General features: G+C 45.5%; 1 protein-coding gene across 1 annotated transcript in view; it reads left to right on the forward strand.

Annotated features, from left to right (window-relative positions):
• COL6A2 (collagen type VI alpha 2 chain) overlaps positions 1-17,572 on the forward strand; it is a 41,335-nt gene extending 23,763 nt beyond the window's left edge. The window contains exons 13-25 of the mRNA XM_044304091.1: positions 924-986; positions 13,108-13,197; positions 13,368-13,430; positions 13,850-13,912; positions 14,097-14,159; positions 14,910-14,972; positions 15,208-15,258; positions 15,343-15,378; positions 15,611-15,673; positions 15,824-15,886; positions 16,272-16,307; positions 16,488-16,533; positions 17,379-17,572. Of these exons, the coding sequence (XP_044160026.1) occupies positions 924-986; positions 13,108-13,197; positions 13,368-13,430; positions 13,850-13,912; positions 14,097-14,159; positions 14,910-14,972; positions 15,208-15,258; positions 15,343-15,378; positions 15,611-15,673; positions 15,824-15,886; positions 16,272-16,307; positions 16,488-16,533; positions 17,379-17,557 (879 nt within the window). The 3' untranslated portion in view covers positions 17,558-17,572. The remainder of the gene's footprint in view (positions 1-923; positions 987-13,107; positions 13,198-13,367; positions 13,431-13,849; positions 13,913-14,096; positions 14,160-14,909; positions 14,973-15,207; positions 15,259-15,342; positions 15,379-15,610; positions 15,674-15,823; positions 15,887-16,271; positions 16,308-16,487; positions 16,534-17,378) is intronic.
• The last annotated feature ends 363 nt before the right edge of the window (positions 17,573-17,935 follow it).

The raw sequence follows: 17,935 nt of genomic DNA on the forward strand, positions 1-17,935 counted from the left end.
TGATGAATGAGACTGGCCGGCCTGTCCTCTTCCCCGCCCACAGCACGCCCTTTTTCCGCCACCTCAGAAAAGTGGCGTTAACAGGGAAAAGGCACAGATTCGGACATAAAAAAAACCTCTTTTTAAACAATTCTTCGACAGAATTACGCCAAAAAGTGGCGTACTACCAAAAAAAGACCCCCATACTGTTGACAGTCTGTGTACTGCGCTATGGAATATGTTGGCACTTTATAAATGAGTAACATGAAATAAAAATAGAGGAAGTAGCCCAGGTTATGAAGGTCTGAGGCATTTTAGAAAGTCTTCTAGGATCTTAGTACATTTTAAATTCACCATATAATAATTCAGTGATTGCCCACATATATTAATGAGGCAGTTAAAATATTGCTACCAATATTGAATGTAAAAACATATTTTATTATAGGCTGATCTAAATAAAGTGTTACTTAAATTGGTTCTCTGTACTACAGATATTGATGACTGATTGGTCTGTATCAGATCGGTGTGACTCTTGGTACCCCCACTGATCAGCTGTCTCATGCTACCGCGATGCCAGGCACTATACAATGTACTGTATGGCCCTGGAGGCAGACATATGCGGTGTAGTGGCTGTGCCAGGCTACTGCAGCTCAGAGCCATTCAAATAAATGGGAGTTAAGCTTCAGTACACAGGCCCCAGAAACTACACAGCATACATCGTATACACTGTTTCCGGTGCAGTGCCAGCTCAAAACAGCTGATCGTGGGGGTGCCATGTGCCAGACGCCCACCGATCTGATATTGATGATCCAACCTGAGGATATGTCATCAGTATGTGTAACCCAGTGAAGCTCTTTAATGTTACAGTTATTTTATTGTTATGTGCTCTGGAATAGGTTTATAATACATTATAAATTACGGTACCTGTATTATTTCTATCTTAGGGTGACCCCGGCCGGCCTGGAAGTAGTGGATTACCTGGGTCTTTTGGAGAGAAAGGAAATAAGGTAATAAACATGGTAACACATTCTTAAAAGGAATGCGTCATCAGAAAATGACCTATTGATCCAATCATATTTTTATGCTAACCATATTTTTAAGAATGTTTGATGTTATTTTCAATTTTTTTTATATCATTAACTGTATTAAAAAAATACTAAACCACTATGCCTATAATAGGCTGACCCTTCCTGTTCTGTGGAGATCACTTTTCAGTAGTTAGTTTGTTATCAGCAGAGACATGATTGCAATTGGAATGCACTGAGGTGGAGCAGAGAAACACCCAGAGGTTAAACTGGAGGTGTATGCCGGTGGCTGAAAGATTGCCCGTAGGTGACCTTCGGCTTCTGGGTTGGAGTCATGAGCCAGGATGTTTGTAAGCTAAAGTTGCAGAAATGCCCTGGAGTGCCTGAGCTCACTGGGGATGGGAGACCACTGAGTGACTGCACATTTGTACGCACTTCGTTTTCACACATTTAAGCGCACTCACCTCTCTTTGCCCGGCTTTACAGACTGGCATAAGAAGAGCAATTTTTTATAATTCTGGACGAATTATGTTCACTTTCCATATTTTTTTTGTCACTAGGATTTTCAGGGTTGTGGCGCCCTTACGGGCAAACTCCCTGAGGTCTAGTAGGTTATATGTGGCCATCTGGTTTCTCACCCCCCAGAAAACCCTTTGGGGAGAGGTCAGACCTCGAATTTGGCTCTTGGCCAACATCTTGGGTGACAGTTAGGTGCAAACCAGAGTATCGTTTGGTGCTTCTCCAGCTTCGGATGAGGGATGGCCACTACTCCCAGACCCTTTGCAGGTGTTTTCTGGCCGGCAGTACTGGGATTAGTATATGGGGGGACCTTTTCATACGGAGAGGACCTGCGATAGACCGCGACCTAGTGCACATTTTTGTGTGGCACGCTGCATGACTTTGTTGCACAGGTGTAGAAAGCACGTACCTTGGGCTTTAAAAAAAAAACTGATATAAGCTTCAGATTCGGAATCTGAAAGATTTTATCTTTATCTTTTCTTTTTTGCAAGAAAACACATAAGTTCCTATAATCAAAGCTGCATTTATGTAGCCAATGTCAAAGCATGTTTAGTATAGGAAATTACTTGCAAATTGTTAAGTAGTTACTTGGATAACAATCGATTGCTGCTGATGTCTAAGAAGTGGATTAAAATAATACATATGTTCCACCAGCATCAGAGTTGACCACCAGTGTACCAGAGGATCCTCTGAACGGACCAGGCTTTGGTCCAGGAGAAACAAATCTGCCTTTGGAGACACTTACTTGCCACTAGGATATATTTCTTTGAATCCAAAACCTGTTAGACTTTATTGATTATATGGGGGTTAAGCCCCAAGAAGAATTTCCTCTGGTAGGGCCAGGGAACCCCAGCACAAATCAGCATTCCACCCCAACATAACTCCACTTCTATCACCATTGTCCAAGGTTACCATATCTTTGTTGAGAGCCTTTCTCACTACATATGATGTGTTAACCTTTCTTACTCTCAACTAGAGTTGAGCGAACACCTGGATGTTCGGGTTCGAGAAGTTCGGCCGAACATCCCGGAAATGTTCGGGTTCGGGATCCGAACCCGATCCGAACTTCGTCCCGAACCCGAACCCCATTGAAGTCAATGGGGACCCGAACTTTTCGGCACTAAAAAGGCTGTAAAACAGCCCAGGAAAGAGCTAGAGGGCTGCAAAAGGCAGCAACATGTAGGTAAATCCCCTGCAAACAAATGTGGATAGGGAAATGAATTAAAATAAAAATTAAATAAATAAAAATTAACCAAAATCAATTGGAGAGAGGTTCCATAGCAGAGAATCTGGCTTCCCGTCACCCACCACTGGAACAGTCCATTCTCAGATATTTAGGCCCCGGCACCCAGGCAGAGGAGAGAGGTCCCGTAACAGAGAATCTGTCTTCATGTCAGCAGAGAATTAGTCTGCATGTCATAGCAGAGAATGAGGCTTCACGTCAGCCACCACTGCAACAGTCCATTGGCATATATTTAGGCCCAGCACCCAGGCAGAGGAGGGAGGTCCCGTAACAGAGAATCTGTCTTCATGTCAGCAGAGAATTAGTCTGCATGTCATAGCAGAGAATGAGGCTTCACGTCAGCCACCACTGCAACAGTCCATTGGCATATATTTAGGCCCAGCACACACACAGGCAGAGGAGAGAGGTCCCGTAACAGAGAATCTGGCTTCATGTCAGCAGAGAATCAGTCTGCATGTCATAGCAGAGAATGAGGCTTCACGTCAGCCACCACTGCAACAGTCCATTGGCATATATTTAGGCCCAGCACACACACAGGCAGAGGAGAGAGGTCCCGTAACAGAGAATCTGGCTTCATGTCAGCAGAGAATCAGTCTGCATGTCATAGCAGAGAATGAGGCTTCACGTCAGCCACCACTGCAACAGTCCATTGGCATATATTTAGGCCCAGCACCCAGGCAGAGGAGGGAGGTCCCGTAACAGAGAATCTGTCTTCATGTCAGCAGAGAATTAGTCTGCATGTCATAGCAGAGAATGAGGCTTCACGTCAGCCACCACTGCAACAGTCCATTGGCATATATTTAGGCCCAGCACACACACAGGCAGAGGAGAGAGGTCCCGTAACAGAGAATCTGGCTTCATGTCAGCAGAGAATCAGTCTGCATGTCATAGCAGAGAATGAGGCTTCACGTCACCCACCACTGCAACAGTCCATTGGCATATATTTAGGCCTAGCACACAGGCAGAGCAGAGAGGTCCCGTAACAGACAATCTGGCTTCATGTCAGCAGAGAATCAGTCTGCATGTCATAGCAGAGAATGAGGCTTCACGTCACCCACCACTGCAACAGTCCATTGGCATATATTTAGGCCTAGCACACAGGCAGAGCAGAGAGGTCCCGTAACAGACAATCTGGCTTCATGACAGCAGAGAATTAGTCTGCATGTCATAGCAGAGAATGAGGCTTCACGTCAGCCACCACTGCAACAGTCCATTGGCATATATTTAGGCCCAGCACACACACAGGCAGAGGAGAGAGGTCCCGTAACAGAGAATCTGGCTTCATGTCAGCAGAGAATCAGTCTGCATGTCATAGCAGAGAATGAGGCTTCACGTCACCCACCACTGCAACAGTCCATTGGCATATATTTAGGCCTAGCACACAGGCAGAGCAGAGAGGTCCCGTAACAGACAATCTGGCTTCATGTCAGCAGAGAATCAGTCTGCATGTCATAGCAGAGAATGAGGCTTCACGTCACCCACCACTGCAACAGTCCATTGGCATATATTTAGGCCTAGCACACAGGCAGAGCAGAGAGGTCCCGTAACAGACAATCTGGCTTCATGACAGCAGAGAATTAGTCTGCATGTCATAGCAGAGAATGAGGCTTCACGTCAGCCACCACTGCAACAGTCCATTGGCATATATTTAGGCCCAGCACCCAGGCAGAGGAGAGAGGTCCCGTAACAGACAATCTGGCTTCATGTCAGCAGAGAATTAGTCTGCATGTCATAGCAGAGAATCAGGCTTCACGTCAGCCACCACTGCAACAGTCCATTGTCATAAATTTAGGCCCAGCACCCAGGCAGAGGAGAGAGGTCCCGTAACAGACAATCTGGCTTCATGTCAGCAGAGAATTAGTCTGCATGTCATAGCAGAGAATGAGGCTTCACGTCAGCCACCACTGCAACAGTCCATTGGCATATATTTAGGCCTAGCACACAGGCAGAGCAGAGAGGTCCCGTAACAGACAATCTGGCTTCATGACAGCAGAGAATCAGTCTGCATGTCATAGCAGAGAATCAGGCTTCACGTCAGCCACCACTGCAACAGTCCATTGTCATAAATTTAGGCCCAGCACCCAGGCAGAGGAGAGAGGTCCCGTAACAGAGAATCTGGCTTCATGTCAGCAGAGAATCAGTCTTCATATCATAGCAGAGAATCAGGCTTCACGTCACCCACCACTGTAAGAGTCAATTTTCATAAATTTAGGCCCAGAACCCAGGCAGAGGAGAAAGGTCCCGTAACAGACAATCTGGCTTCATGTCAGCAGAGAATCAGTCTTCATATCATAGCCTAGAATCAGGCTTCACGTCACCCACCACTGTAAGAGTCAATTTTCATAAATTTAGGCCCAGAACCCAGGCAGAGGAGAAAGGTCCCGTAACAGACAATCTGGCTTCATGTCAGCAGAGAATCAGTCTTCATATCATAGCAGAGAATCAGGCTTCACGTCACCCACCACTGCAACAGTCAATTGTCATAAATTTAGGCCCAGCACCCAGGCAGAGGAGAGAGCTCCCGTAACAGAGGATCTGGCTTCATGTCAGCAGAGAATCAGTCTGCATGTCATAGCAGAGAATGAGGCTTCACGTCACCCACCACTGCAACAGTCCATTGGCATATATTTAGGCCTAGCACACAGGCAGAGCAGAGAGGTCCCGTAACAGACAATCTGGCTTCATGTCAGCAGAGAATCAGTCTGCATGTCATAGCAGAGAATGAGGCTTCACGTCACCCACCACTGCAACAGTCCATTGGCATATATTTAGGCCTAGCACACAGGCAGAGCAGAGAGGTCCCGTAACAGACAATCTGGCTTCATGACAGCAGAGAATCAGTCTGCATGTCATAGCAGAGAATGAGGCTTCACGTCACCCACCACTGCAACAGTCCATTGGCATATATTTAGGCCTAGCACACAGGCAGAGCAGAGAGGTCCCGTAACAGACAATCTGGCTTCATGTCAGCAGAGAATCAGTCTGCATGTCATAGCAGAGAATGAGGCTTCACGTCACCCACCACTGCAACAGTCCATTGGCATATATTTAGGCCTAGCACACAGGCAGAGCAGAGAGGTCCCGTAACAGACAATCTGGCTTCATGACAGCAGAGAATCAGTCTGCATGTCATAGCAGAGAATGAGGCTTCACGTCACCCACCACTGCAACAGTCCATTGGCATATATTTAGGCCTAGCACACAGGCAGAGCAGAGAGGTCCCGTAACAGACAATCTGGCTTCATGTCAGCAGAGAATCAGTCTGCATGTCATAGCAGAGAATGAGGCTTCACGTCACCCACCACTGCAACAGTCCATTGGCATATATTTAGGCCTAGCACACAGGCAGAGCAGAGAGGTCCCGTAACAGACGATCTGGCTTCATGTCAGCAGAGAATCAGTCTGCATGTCATAGCAGAGAATCAGGCTTCACGTCAGCCACCACTGCAACAGTCCATGGTCATAAATTTAGGCCCAGCACCCAGGCAGAGGAGAGAGGTCCCGTAACAGACAATCTGGCTTCATGTCAGCAGAGAATTAGTCTGCATGTCATAGCAGAGAATCAGGCTTCATGTCAGCCACCACTGCAACAGTCCATTGGCATATATTTAGGCCTAGCACACAGGCAGAGGAGAGGTTCATTCAACTTTGGGTAGCATCGCAATATAATGGTAAAATGAAAATAAAAATAGGATTGAATGAGGAAGTGCCCTGGAGTCCAATAATATATGGTTATGGGGAGGTAGTTAATGTCTAATCTGGACAAGGGACGGACAGGTCCTGTGGGATCCATGCCTGGTTCATTTTTATGAACGTCAGCTTGTCCACATTGGCTGTAGACAGGCGGCTGCGTTTGTCTGTAATGACGCCCCCTGCCGTGCTGAATACACGTTCAGACAAAACGCTGGCTGCCGGGCAGGCCAGCACCTCCAAGGCATAAAAGGCTAGCTCTGGCCACGTGGACAATTTAGAGACCCAGAAGTTGAATGGGGCCGAACCATCAGTCAGTACGTGGAGGGGTGTGCACACGTACTGTTCCACCATGTTAGTGAAATGTTGCCTCCTGCTAACACGTTGCGTATCAGGTGGTGGTGCAGTTAGCTGTGGCGTGTTGACAAAAGTTTTCCACATCTCTGCCATGCTAACCCTGCCCTCAGAGGAGCTGGCCGTGACACAGCTGCCTTGGCGACCTCTTGCTCCTCCTCTGCCTTGGCCTTGGGCTTCCACTTGTTCCCCTGTGACATTTGGGAATGCTCTCAGTAGCGCGTCTACCAACGTGCGCTTGTACTCGCGCATCTTCCTATCACGCTCCAGTGCAGGAAGTAAGGTGGGCACATTGTCTTTGTAGCGTGGATCCAGCAGGGTGGCAACCCAGTAGTCCGCACAGGTTAAAATGTGGGCAACTCTGCTGTCGTTGCGCAGGCACTGCAGCATGTAGTCGCTCATGTGTGCCAGGCTGCCCAGGGGTAAGGACAAGCTGTCCTCTGTGGGAGGCGTATCGTCATCGTCCTGCCTTTCCCCCCAGCCACGCACCAGTGATGGACCCGAGCTGCGTTGGGTGCCACCCCGCTGTGACCATGCTTCATCCTCATCCTCCTCCACCTCCTCCTCATCCTCGTCCTCCTCGTCCTCCAGTAGTGGGCCCTGGCTGGCCACATTTGTACCTGGCCTCTGCTGTTGCAAAAAACCTCCCTCTGAGTCACTTCGAAGAGACTGGCCTGAAAGTGCTAAAAATGACCCCTCTTCCTCATCCTCCTCCTCCTCCTCCTGGGCCACCTCCTGTTCCATCATCGCCCTAAGTGTTTTCTCAAGGAGACATAGAAGTGGTATTGTAACGCTGATAACGGTGTCATCGCCACTGGCCATGTTGGTGGAGTACTCGAAACAGCGCAACAGGGCACACAGGTCTCGCATGGAGGCCCAGTCATTGGTGGTGAAGTGGTGCTGTTCTGTAGTGCGACTGACCCGTGCGTGCTGCAGCTGAAACTCCACTATGGCCTGCTGCTGCTCGCACAGTCTGTCCAGCATGTGCAAGGTGGAGTTCCACCTGGTGGGCACGTCGCATATGAGGCGGTGAGCGGGAAGGCCGAAGTTACGCTGTAGCGCAGACAGGCGAGCAGCGGCAGGATGTGAACGCCGGAAGCGCGAACAGACGGCCCGCACTTTATGCAGCAGCTCTGACATGTCGGGGTAGTTGTGAATGAACTTCTGCACCACCAAATTCAGCACATGCGCCAAGCAAGGGATGTGCGTCAAATTGGCTAGTCCCAGAGCTGCAACGAGATTTCGCCCATTATCACACACCACCAGGCCGGGCTTGAGGCTCACCGGCAGCAACCACTCGTCGGTCTGTTGTTCAATACCCCGCCACAACTCCTGTGCGGTGTGGGGCCTGTCCCCCAAACATATGAGTTTCAGAATGGCCTGCTGACGTTTACCCCGGGCTGTGCTGAAGTTGGTGGTGAAGGTGTGTGGCTGACTGGATGAGCAGGTGGAAGAAGAGGAGGAGGAAGCCGAGAAGGAGGAGGTGGCAACAGGAGGCAAAGAATGTTGCCCTGCGATCCTTGGCGGCGGCAGGACGTGCGCCAAACAGCTCTCCGCCTGGGGCCCAGCTGCCACTACATTTACCCAGTGTGCAGTTAGGGAGATATAGCGTCCCTGGCCGTGCTTACTGGTCCACGTATCTGTGGTTAGGTGGACCTTGCTACAGATGGCGTTGCGCAGTGCACACTTGATTTTATGGGATACTTGGTTGTGCAGGGAAGGCACGGCTCTCTTGGAGAAGTAGTGCCGGCTGGGAACAACATACTGTGGGACAGCAAGCGACATGAGCTGTTTGAAGCTGTCTGTGTCCACCAGCCTAAATGACAGCATTTCATAGGCCAGTAGTTTAGAAATGCTGGCATTCAGGGCCAGGGATCGAGGGTGGCTAGGTGGGAATTTACGCTTTCTATCAAATGTTTGTGAGATGGAGAGCTGAACGCTGGCGTGTGACATGGTTGAGACGCTTGGTGACGGAGGTGGTGGTGGTGGTGTTGGTGGTACATCCCCTGTTTGCTGGGCGGCAGGTGCCAACGTTCCTCCAGAGGCGGAGGAAGAGGCCGAGGCGGCAGCAGCAGAATAGGCCGAGGCGGCAGCAGCAGAAGAGGTAGCAGGGGGAGCCTGAGTGACTTCCTTGGTTTTAAGGTGTTTACTCCACTGCAGTTCATGCTTTGCATGCAGGTGCCTGGTCATGCAGGTTGTGCTCAGGTTCAGAACGTTAATGCCTCGCTTCAGGCTCTGATGGCACAGCGTGCAAACCACTCGGGTCTTGTCGTCAGCACATTGTTTGAAGAAGTGCCATGCCAGGGAACTCCTTGAAGCTGCCTTTGGGGTGCTCGGTCCCAGATGGCGGCGGTCAGTAGCAGGCGGAGTCTCTTGGCGGCGGGTGTTCTGCTTTTGCCCACTGCTCCCTCTTTTGCTACGCTGTTGGCTCGGTCTCACCACTGCCTCTTCCTCCGAACTGTGAAAGTCAGTGGCACGACCTTCATTCCATGTGGGGTCTAGGACCTCATCGTCCCCTGCATCGTCTTCCACCCAGTCTTGATCCCTGACCTCCTGTTCAGTCTGCACACTGCAGAAAGACGCAGCAGTTGGCACCTGTGTTTCGTCATCATCAGAGACATGCTGAGGTGGTATTCCCATGTCCTCATCATCAGGAAACATAAGTGGTTGTGCGTCAGTGCATTCTATGTCTTTCACCGCTGGGGAAGGGCTAGGTGGATGCCCTTGGGAAACCCTGCCAGCGGAGTCTTCAAACAGCATAAGAGACTGCTGCATAACTTGAGGCTGAGACAGTTTCCCTGGTATGCATGGGGGTGATGTGACAGACTGATGGGGTTGGTTTTCAGGCGCCATCTGTGCGCTTTCTGCAGAAGACTGGGTGGGAGATAATGTGAACGTGCTGGATCCACTGTCGGCCACCCAATTGACTAATGCCTGTACCTGCTCAGGCCTTACCATCCTTAGAACGGCATTGGGCCCCACCATATATCGCTGTAAATTCTGGCGGCTACTGGGACCTGAGGTAGTTGGTACACTAGGACGTGTGGATGTGGCAGAACGGCCACGTCCTCTCCCAGCACCAGAGGGTCCACTAACACCACCACGACCATGTCCACGTCCGCGTCCCTTACTAGATGTTTTTCTCATTGTTATGGTTCACCACAACAACAAATATATTATTTGGCCCAATGTATTGTATTCAAATTCAGCGGGATATAAATTTGAGGCCTAGTATTTAGGCGCTGGGTGACCGGTATGGATTTAGTGACAGAATTAGACTTGGAAATGCACAGAAGCGTGTGTGTGAAGTTATTCTGAATGACCCTATGTGCACCTTCAATATTATATACCCTTTTAGGGATAGATTTCAAATAGCTCTGATATAGCAGAAACCACTAAATTATGAAATTGCTAAATTGGGAATTGTACTTCAACCCAGAACAAAAAATGTGCTTTGACGGACACTAAATATCTTGCCCAGCAACAACAGTACAGCGGTGGGTAACGAGAGATTTAGAGGGAATTAAATTTGAGGCCTAGTATTTAGGCGCTGGGTCACCGGTATGGATTTAGTGACAGAATTAGACTTGGAAATGCACAGAAGCGTGTGTGTGAAGTTATTCTGAATGACCCTATGTGCACCTTCAATATTATATACCCTTTTTGGGATAGATTTCAAATAGCTCTGATATAGCAGGAACCACTAAATTATGAAATTGCTAAATTGGGAATTGTACTTCAACCCAGAACAAAAAATGTGCTTTGACGGGCACTAAATAACTTTCCCAGCTACAACAGGACAACGGTAACGAGAGATTTAGAGGGATTTAAATTTGAGGCCTAGTATTTAGGCGCTGGGTGACAGGTATGGGTTTAGTGACAGAATTAGACTTGGAAATACACAGTAGCGGGTGTGTGTGAAGTTATTCTGAATGACCCTATGTGCACCTTCAATATTATATACCCTTTTAGGGATAGATTTCAAATAGCTCTGATATAGCAGAAACCACTAAATTATGAAATTGCTAAATTGGGAATTGTACTTCAACCCAGAACAAAAAATGTGCTTTGACGGACACTAAATATCTTGCCCAGCAACAACAGTACAGCGGTGGGTAACGAGAGATTTAGAGGGAATTAAATTTGAGGCCTAGTATTTAGGCGCTGGGTCACCGGTATGGATTTAGTGACAGAATTAGACTTGGAAATACACAGTAGCGGGTGTGTGTGAAGTTATTCTGAATGACCCTATGTGCACCTTCAATATTATATACCCTTTTTGGGATAGATTTCAAATAGCTCTGATATAGCAGGAACCACTAAATTATGAAATTGCTAAATTGGGAATTGTACTTCAACCCAGAACAAAAAATGTGCTTTGACGGGCACTAAATAACTTTCCCAGCTACAACAGGACAACGGTAACGAGAGATTTAGAGGGATTTAAATTTGAGGCCTAGTATTTAGGCGCTGGGTGACAGGTATGGGTTTAGTGACAGAATTAGACTTGGAAATACACAGTAGCGGGTGTGTGTGAAGTTATTCTGAATGACCCTATGTGCACCTTCAATATTATATACCCTTTTTGGGATAGATTTCAAATAGCTCTGATATAGCAGAAACCACTAAATTATGAAATTGCTAAATTGGGAATTGTACTTCAACCCAGAACAAAAAATGTGCTTTGACGGACACTAAATATCTTGCCCAGCAACAACAGTACAGCGGTGGGTAACGAGAGATTTAGAGGGAATTAAATTTGAGGCCTAGTATTTAGGCGCTGGGTCACCGGTATGGATTTAGTGACAGAATTAGACTTGGAAATACACAGTAGCGGGTGTGTGTGAAGTTACTCTGAATGACCCTATGTGCACCTTCAATATTATATACCCTTTTTGGGATAGATTTCAAAGAGCTCTGATATAGCAGGAACCACTAAATTATGAAATTGCTAAATTGGGAATTGTATTTCAACCCAGAACAAGAAATGTGCTTGAACGGACACTAAATAACTCGCCCAGCTACAGCACTAGGGACAGATTTAGCTGGATATAAATTTGAGGCCTAGTATTTAGGCGCTGGGTGACCGGTATGGATTTAGTGACAGAATTAGACTGGGATATGGCCAAAAAATGAACAGACTATTGCTGGTTAAATGCACTTGGTGTGACAGCTTCACCCTGATGTAGGCTTTAGCCAAAAAACAACCACACCATTGAGGGTTAAATGCACTTGGTGACAGGCGCAGCTTGCCCCTGATTTTGTATATGGCCAAAAAATGAACAGACTATTGCTGGTTAAATGCACTTGGTGTGACAGCTTCACCCTGATGTAGGCTTTAGCCAAAAAACAACCACACCATTGAGGGTTAAATGCACTTGGTGACAGGCGCAGCTTGCCCCTGATTTTGTATATGGCCAAAAAATGAACAGACTATTGCTGGTTAAATGCACTTGGTGTGACAGCTTCACCCTGATGTAGGCTTTAGCCAAAAAACAACCACACCATTGAGGGTTAAATGCACTTGGTGACAGGCGCAGCTTGCCCCTGATTTTGTATATGGCCAAAAAATGAACAGACTATTGCTGGTTAAATGCACTTGGTGTGACAGCTTCACCCTGATGTAGGCTTTAGCCAAAAAACAACCACACCATTGAGGGTTAAATGCACTTGGTCGCAGCTTGTGCTGGCGCACCACAAGACACAAAATGGCCGCCGATCACCCCAGAAAAATGAGACTGACAAACGGTCTGTGCAGCCTAAAAACAGTGAGCAATTGAGGATCAGCAGCTCAATGATCCACAGCTGCAGATCGATCAGTTAATCAAGTCCTTTGGAGGAGTTAATCTGCCTAATCTCGCCCTACTGTCGCAGCCGCAACCTCTCCCTACGCTAATCAGAGCAGAGTGACGGGCGGCGCTATGTGACTCCAGCTTAAATAGAGGCTGGGTCACATGGTGCTCTGGCCAATCACAGCCATGCCAATAGTAGGCATGGCTGTGATGGCCTCTTGGGGCAAGTAGTATGACGCTTGTTGATTGGCTGCTTTGCAGCCTTTCAAAAAGCGCCAAGAAAGCGTCACAAAAGCGCGAAGAAAGCGACGAACACCGAACCCGAACCCGGACTTTTACGAAAATGTCCGGGTTCGGGTCCGTGTCACGGACACCCCAAAATTCGGTACGAACCCGAACTATACAGTTCGAGTTCGCTCATCCCTACTCTCAACCTCTCAAATTGGGTTTACTGCTGGTCTCTTAATTTAACATTTCTACACGTATCTCTCTTTTCTGTTTTTAGGGTCCTGCAGGAAATCTTGGCGCTCCTGGATCCCCAGGTGTGAAAGGGAATAAAGGTGGACCTGGAATTCAAGGACCAAAAGGGGAGCCAGTGAGACCATATTTGTTACTGACTTATTATGGCATACAGATCATTTGTAGCAAGACTTTATGCTAACGCATATTTTTTCTATTTTATCTGGCTTATCTTGTAGCTCATTTGTGATAATGCATGCTACTTTTGGTTTCTTGGACACTTTTTCAGAAATTGTTTTCATTTAGGGTCGTAGAGGAGATTCTGGCACCAAAGGAAGTGCAGGAACTGACGGTCCCAAAGGAGAGAAGGTAAACAAACTGGTGGCTTAGACTCCAATTACGTGGGGAGATAAATTAGCCATAACAATCACTGATAAACAAGATTGGTGCCCATTTAATCCCATTTATGCGTAACTGTAATCATGTAGTTGTTTCGTACATAGGATCATTCATACGATCGTTTGATTTTACCCTCTCATATGTTTCCACTGCAAGCAACAGGCAGGTGCCTGGTCATACAAGGGGATATTCTTTCATCCAATGATGATTTTTAGGTCAGCATAAACAATGCAATCAATGAAAAATGAGCTAATATTATACATCATCACTGTGATTATCGTCCCGTGCAAATAGGCATGAAGTGTCCCTTGTTTTTCCTGTTGACCGCTAAAATGTTTTAAGATCTCTTATGACTGTTCTGTTAAGTAACCTGTTGTCTTTAAATTAAGGGTGATCCTGGACCAGAGGGTCCACGAGGACTCGGTGGAGAAGCTGGTGTGAAAGGAGCAAAGGTAAAATCAGATTAAATATTGGGGATACCATTTGATCTATTGACCAGTGATGTAGTGTTCTTGTGATCTTCTAGCACAACATAACATATATTCATTTAATATCAGGTCAAATTTGATGGATTATGGACTTTGTTCAACCTCAGTAACTATGTAATCATTTATTGACTCACTATTGTTCCTGAAGGGTGATCGTGGAGCTCCAGGCCCAAGAGGAGTTCAAGGACCTGCTGGTGTACCTGGCAGAAATGTAAGTTTACATATATATATATATATATATATATATATATATATAATTTTTTTTCATTCTCATTGTATTACCTAAAAGTATAATAATGGAATTCAAGTTCCAGCATGTGGATTACCTCTGGCCCACAAAGGGTTGCACACTTTCCTTTTGGCCATAGTAGTTCCCTCTTAGGCGTTGTCTACAATGTTGCCTCCATGTTAGATAATATATAACAACACTTTATAGCACATTATCACAAGGATGCATAGTGATAGTTTCTCACTACTCAATACTTCAGAAATGGTATATCACACATGGAGTATGAGTTGCAGAAATTTCAGCAACTGAAAGGACTTCCATAATATGAATGGGGTTGTTTCTGCAGCATGGGCATGGATTTCTGCAGGCCCCATTCAGAATGGAAAACTTCTGCAACCCTTCTGCCATGTTTGATCTTATCCTTATACTCCTGTGTTGATCATATAACATGTTTAGAAATGCTTTACCATGGTCACAAGCACGGTGTGCAAGGAAAACCAGAGAAGTGGCAGCAGCTAACCCAGGTCTGCAGCCCCTTTATTCTCAGGATAAAGGGGGTTCCAGAGGTTGGACCCCATCAAACAAACACTGATATTACATATACAGTATGTCATATTTTACCTATATGCCATTACTTTTTTTAAGCCTTTAAATTGATTATCCTTTATTTACAATCCTTTATATGTGGCTGATATATAGTCTTGTTCTTAATGCCTTTGATTTTCTATACAGGGGTCACGAGGAGACCCAGGTGACATGGGAGAAAGAGGGAACCCAGGGCCAGCAGGACCTAAGGTAAATAATTGTAGCACCTTGATTTTTTTAGGATCTTTATTGATAGTATTTTTGTACTTACCGTAGTTGGTCTTCCATGCTATTACTTGGAGTTTTTATGTTTCATTTTGTAGGAGACATAACATAATAAAATGTATCTAAGGTTGATTCATAAAAGGTCTCTAAAATAAGATACATAAGTTCTTGTATGGAGTATTCTACATAAACATATTAATATTATATTCTTTTCTTACAGGGAGACAGAGGAAGACCTGGTATTAGTTATCCAGGACCACGAGGTCCTTCAGTGAGTAGGATCTATAGTTCCTAAAAAAACTGATGTTAAAGAAGGGGCAGATGATTACTGACTTTTTTTTATTTATTATTCTAGGGAGATAAAGGAGAAAAGGGATTCCCAGGACCACAGGTAGGACACCATTCAGTCTTCAAACAGTAATTCCACCTAATGGGTAATTTTGTATATTATTAATATTTGCCCTGGTGCAATGAATTATGACTGGTGAAGGTACCCTTTTAAGGACCTTCACTGTTGTATTATTTCATGCAGGATCAGGTATTTCCCAAAGCACCTTATATATGAGCCACAAACTTGCTAGTGGATCTCATCCAGCTAATGTCCTATCTTTATACTTTTGCAGGGAGGACGTGGAGACTTTGGTCTCAAAGGAGCAGCAGGACCAAAGGGAGAGAATGGAGAGTCTGTAAGTAGCCACTGAAGTATGATTGCCATAGAAATGCCACCATGCTGTGAGATTCTCTGCCTTCCCATGTTATAGAAATAAGAAATTTACTGCAGTAGAATTTTAACCAGTCAGAATGTAGTTATTCAGTTTTATTTCCACTTTGTACAGGGTGACCCTGGACCTGTAGGAGAACCAGGCCCCCGTGGACCAACTGGAGGTTCTGGACTTCAGGTATATGTTTTGTTTTTCTTTCTACATATTAGCCATCTGCAATTTTGTCATCACTTTTATATATACAGATATAACCATATTAGTTAATCTTATCCCATTCTCCCTGTCTAAACATCTGCTGTATTGTATGGTATCTATGTACAAAGCATAGGCCTGATGTGTAGTATTGCTAATGTATCAGAGGTTGCATTATAGAAGTCAAGTTTGTCAAGTTTTGGCCCTATCACTGTATGACATTAGAAACAGGGTTTTCAGCTTTTTTTTTTGTGTATGTTTCATAAGTCTCTTTTAAGCCTCTTTTAGAGCTTAGTTCATCTAGAGTATATCTTTAGCTTTGATAGACAGAACATTTCTTGACTAATTACATTTTGTTTCGTCATCTTAGGGTGACTTAGGACCTTCTGGAGACCCTGCTTTGACAGTGAGTATTGCAGGATGTTCCTCAAGAGAAAGGAAGCATCTATACTTTAATTATGTATTAAGTAATAATGCAACAACTTGAAACTGTTAGAAAAGTGGAACATGCACAAAGACATATGAGGATATATTGCCTAATTTCTCAGGTACACTTGATTTAACTGTCTCTTTTTTCGATCCCTAGGAATGCGATGTCATGACCTACGTTCGAGAGACATGTGGATGCTGTGGTTAGTTGAAAAATATAGAAAATACAGCTTCTTATCTTTATGCATGCTATGCAGATGAACATTGAGGAAGCTTCAATAGTCACACCAGCACTGCGGTTCCATGAAACAGCTGATTGGCGGAGGTGCTAAGAGTCAGATATTGATGGCCTTTCCTGAAGATACACCCTCAATATTCTGAAGCCAAAATATTTAACCATTTTGCATGCAAAATAGTTTACTGGCCAACTGGTTTGCTGACTTAAAGGGATTGCCTTTATTTCCCCTGGAGCCAGTGGTACCTGTGGAATAATCCATACTTATCTGCTCCCCATCTCTATGTTCCGGCTTTGTGGCTCCTGGGTTATTCTCACTGGACTTATGATCCCTGTCTGTCAAGTTCCACACAGACAGGGTCATGTGTGCTGCTGAATCCAATGACTGATCTCAGCAGTGACGTGTCTTGAATCAGCATGTGACCAAGCAGTAACACGCCGGATGGGGACAGTCGTTGACTGTAGCTGTGCACATAACCCCGGCTGTGTGAAAGTTTATATATCGGGACTGGGAGTTCAGTGAAGAAAGCCCGGGCACTGTGGAGCAGGTAAATATGGATTTTTCCACAGGTATGGCTTGCTTGGGGAGTGGGGTGGACTACAAAAAAAAATAAGACCTCGACAACCCCTTAAATTATTTATTGATTATAATGACCTATCAGTTTTGTTGTGTACTGAACCAGAATCCACACACCTCTATCATCTATCATAAACGCTAGTTTTTGCAGGTGTTGCATTTGACTTTGTACTTATACTTTTATAATTTCCATGTGTTATTATGTTGCATTAATGCTCTTGTTTGCTCTTCTGCAGACTGTGAGAAACGTTGTGGTGCTCTGGATATTGTGTTCATTATTGACAGCTCCGAAAGTATTGGATACACAAACTTTACTCTGGAGAAGAACTTTGTCATCAATGTTGTGAGTAAACTGGGATCTATCGCTAAAGATCCAAAGGCTGATATTGGTAAGTTGTATTTCTTCATGGATTGAACTACATAGCATTCAAACCAGACAGGATTTGTCTGATTGCCAAGTGTCATCCAGCAGGTGTAGTAATGCATTGAGAGTTAGAATGCCAAAAACATGTTAACAGCAAACATCTTATGTAGTTGTCATTGATGGCAATTTCCTGTGTAGTAGGGGATAATGTTTATATTTGCTTGGTTTTCATTCAAATGAGCGCCATATACTTCAGATTTACATTTCCTGTTTTACTATCTACTTTAAAAAACTCTGGCAAGCATGCATAAAGTCCGTTGTCATTACCCCAAACACCACCCACACAAATATGCACTGCCCTCTTTGGTAGTTAAAGGGGTATTCCCATCTTGGACATTGGGGGCATGGCACTAGGATATGCCCCCAATA

Source organism: Bufo gargarizans, chromosome 8, assembly GCF_014858855.1.
Source record: "Bufo gargarizans isolate SCDJY-AF-19 chromosome 8, ASM1485885v1, whole genome shotgun sequence".
NCBI lineage: Eukaryota > Metazoa > Chordata > Amphibia > Anura > Bufonidae > Bufo > Bufo gargarizans.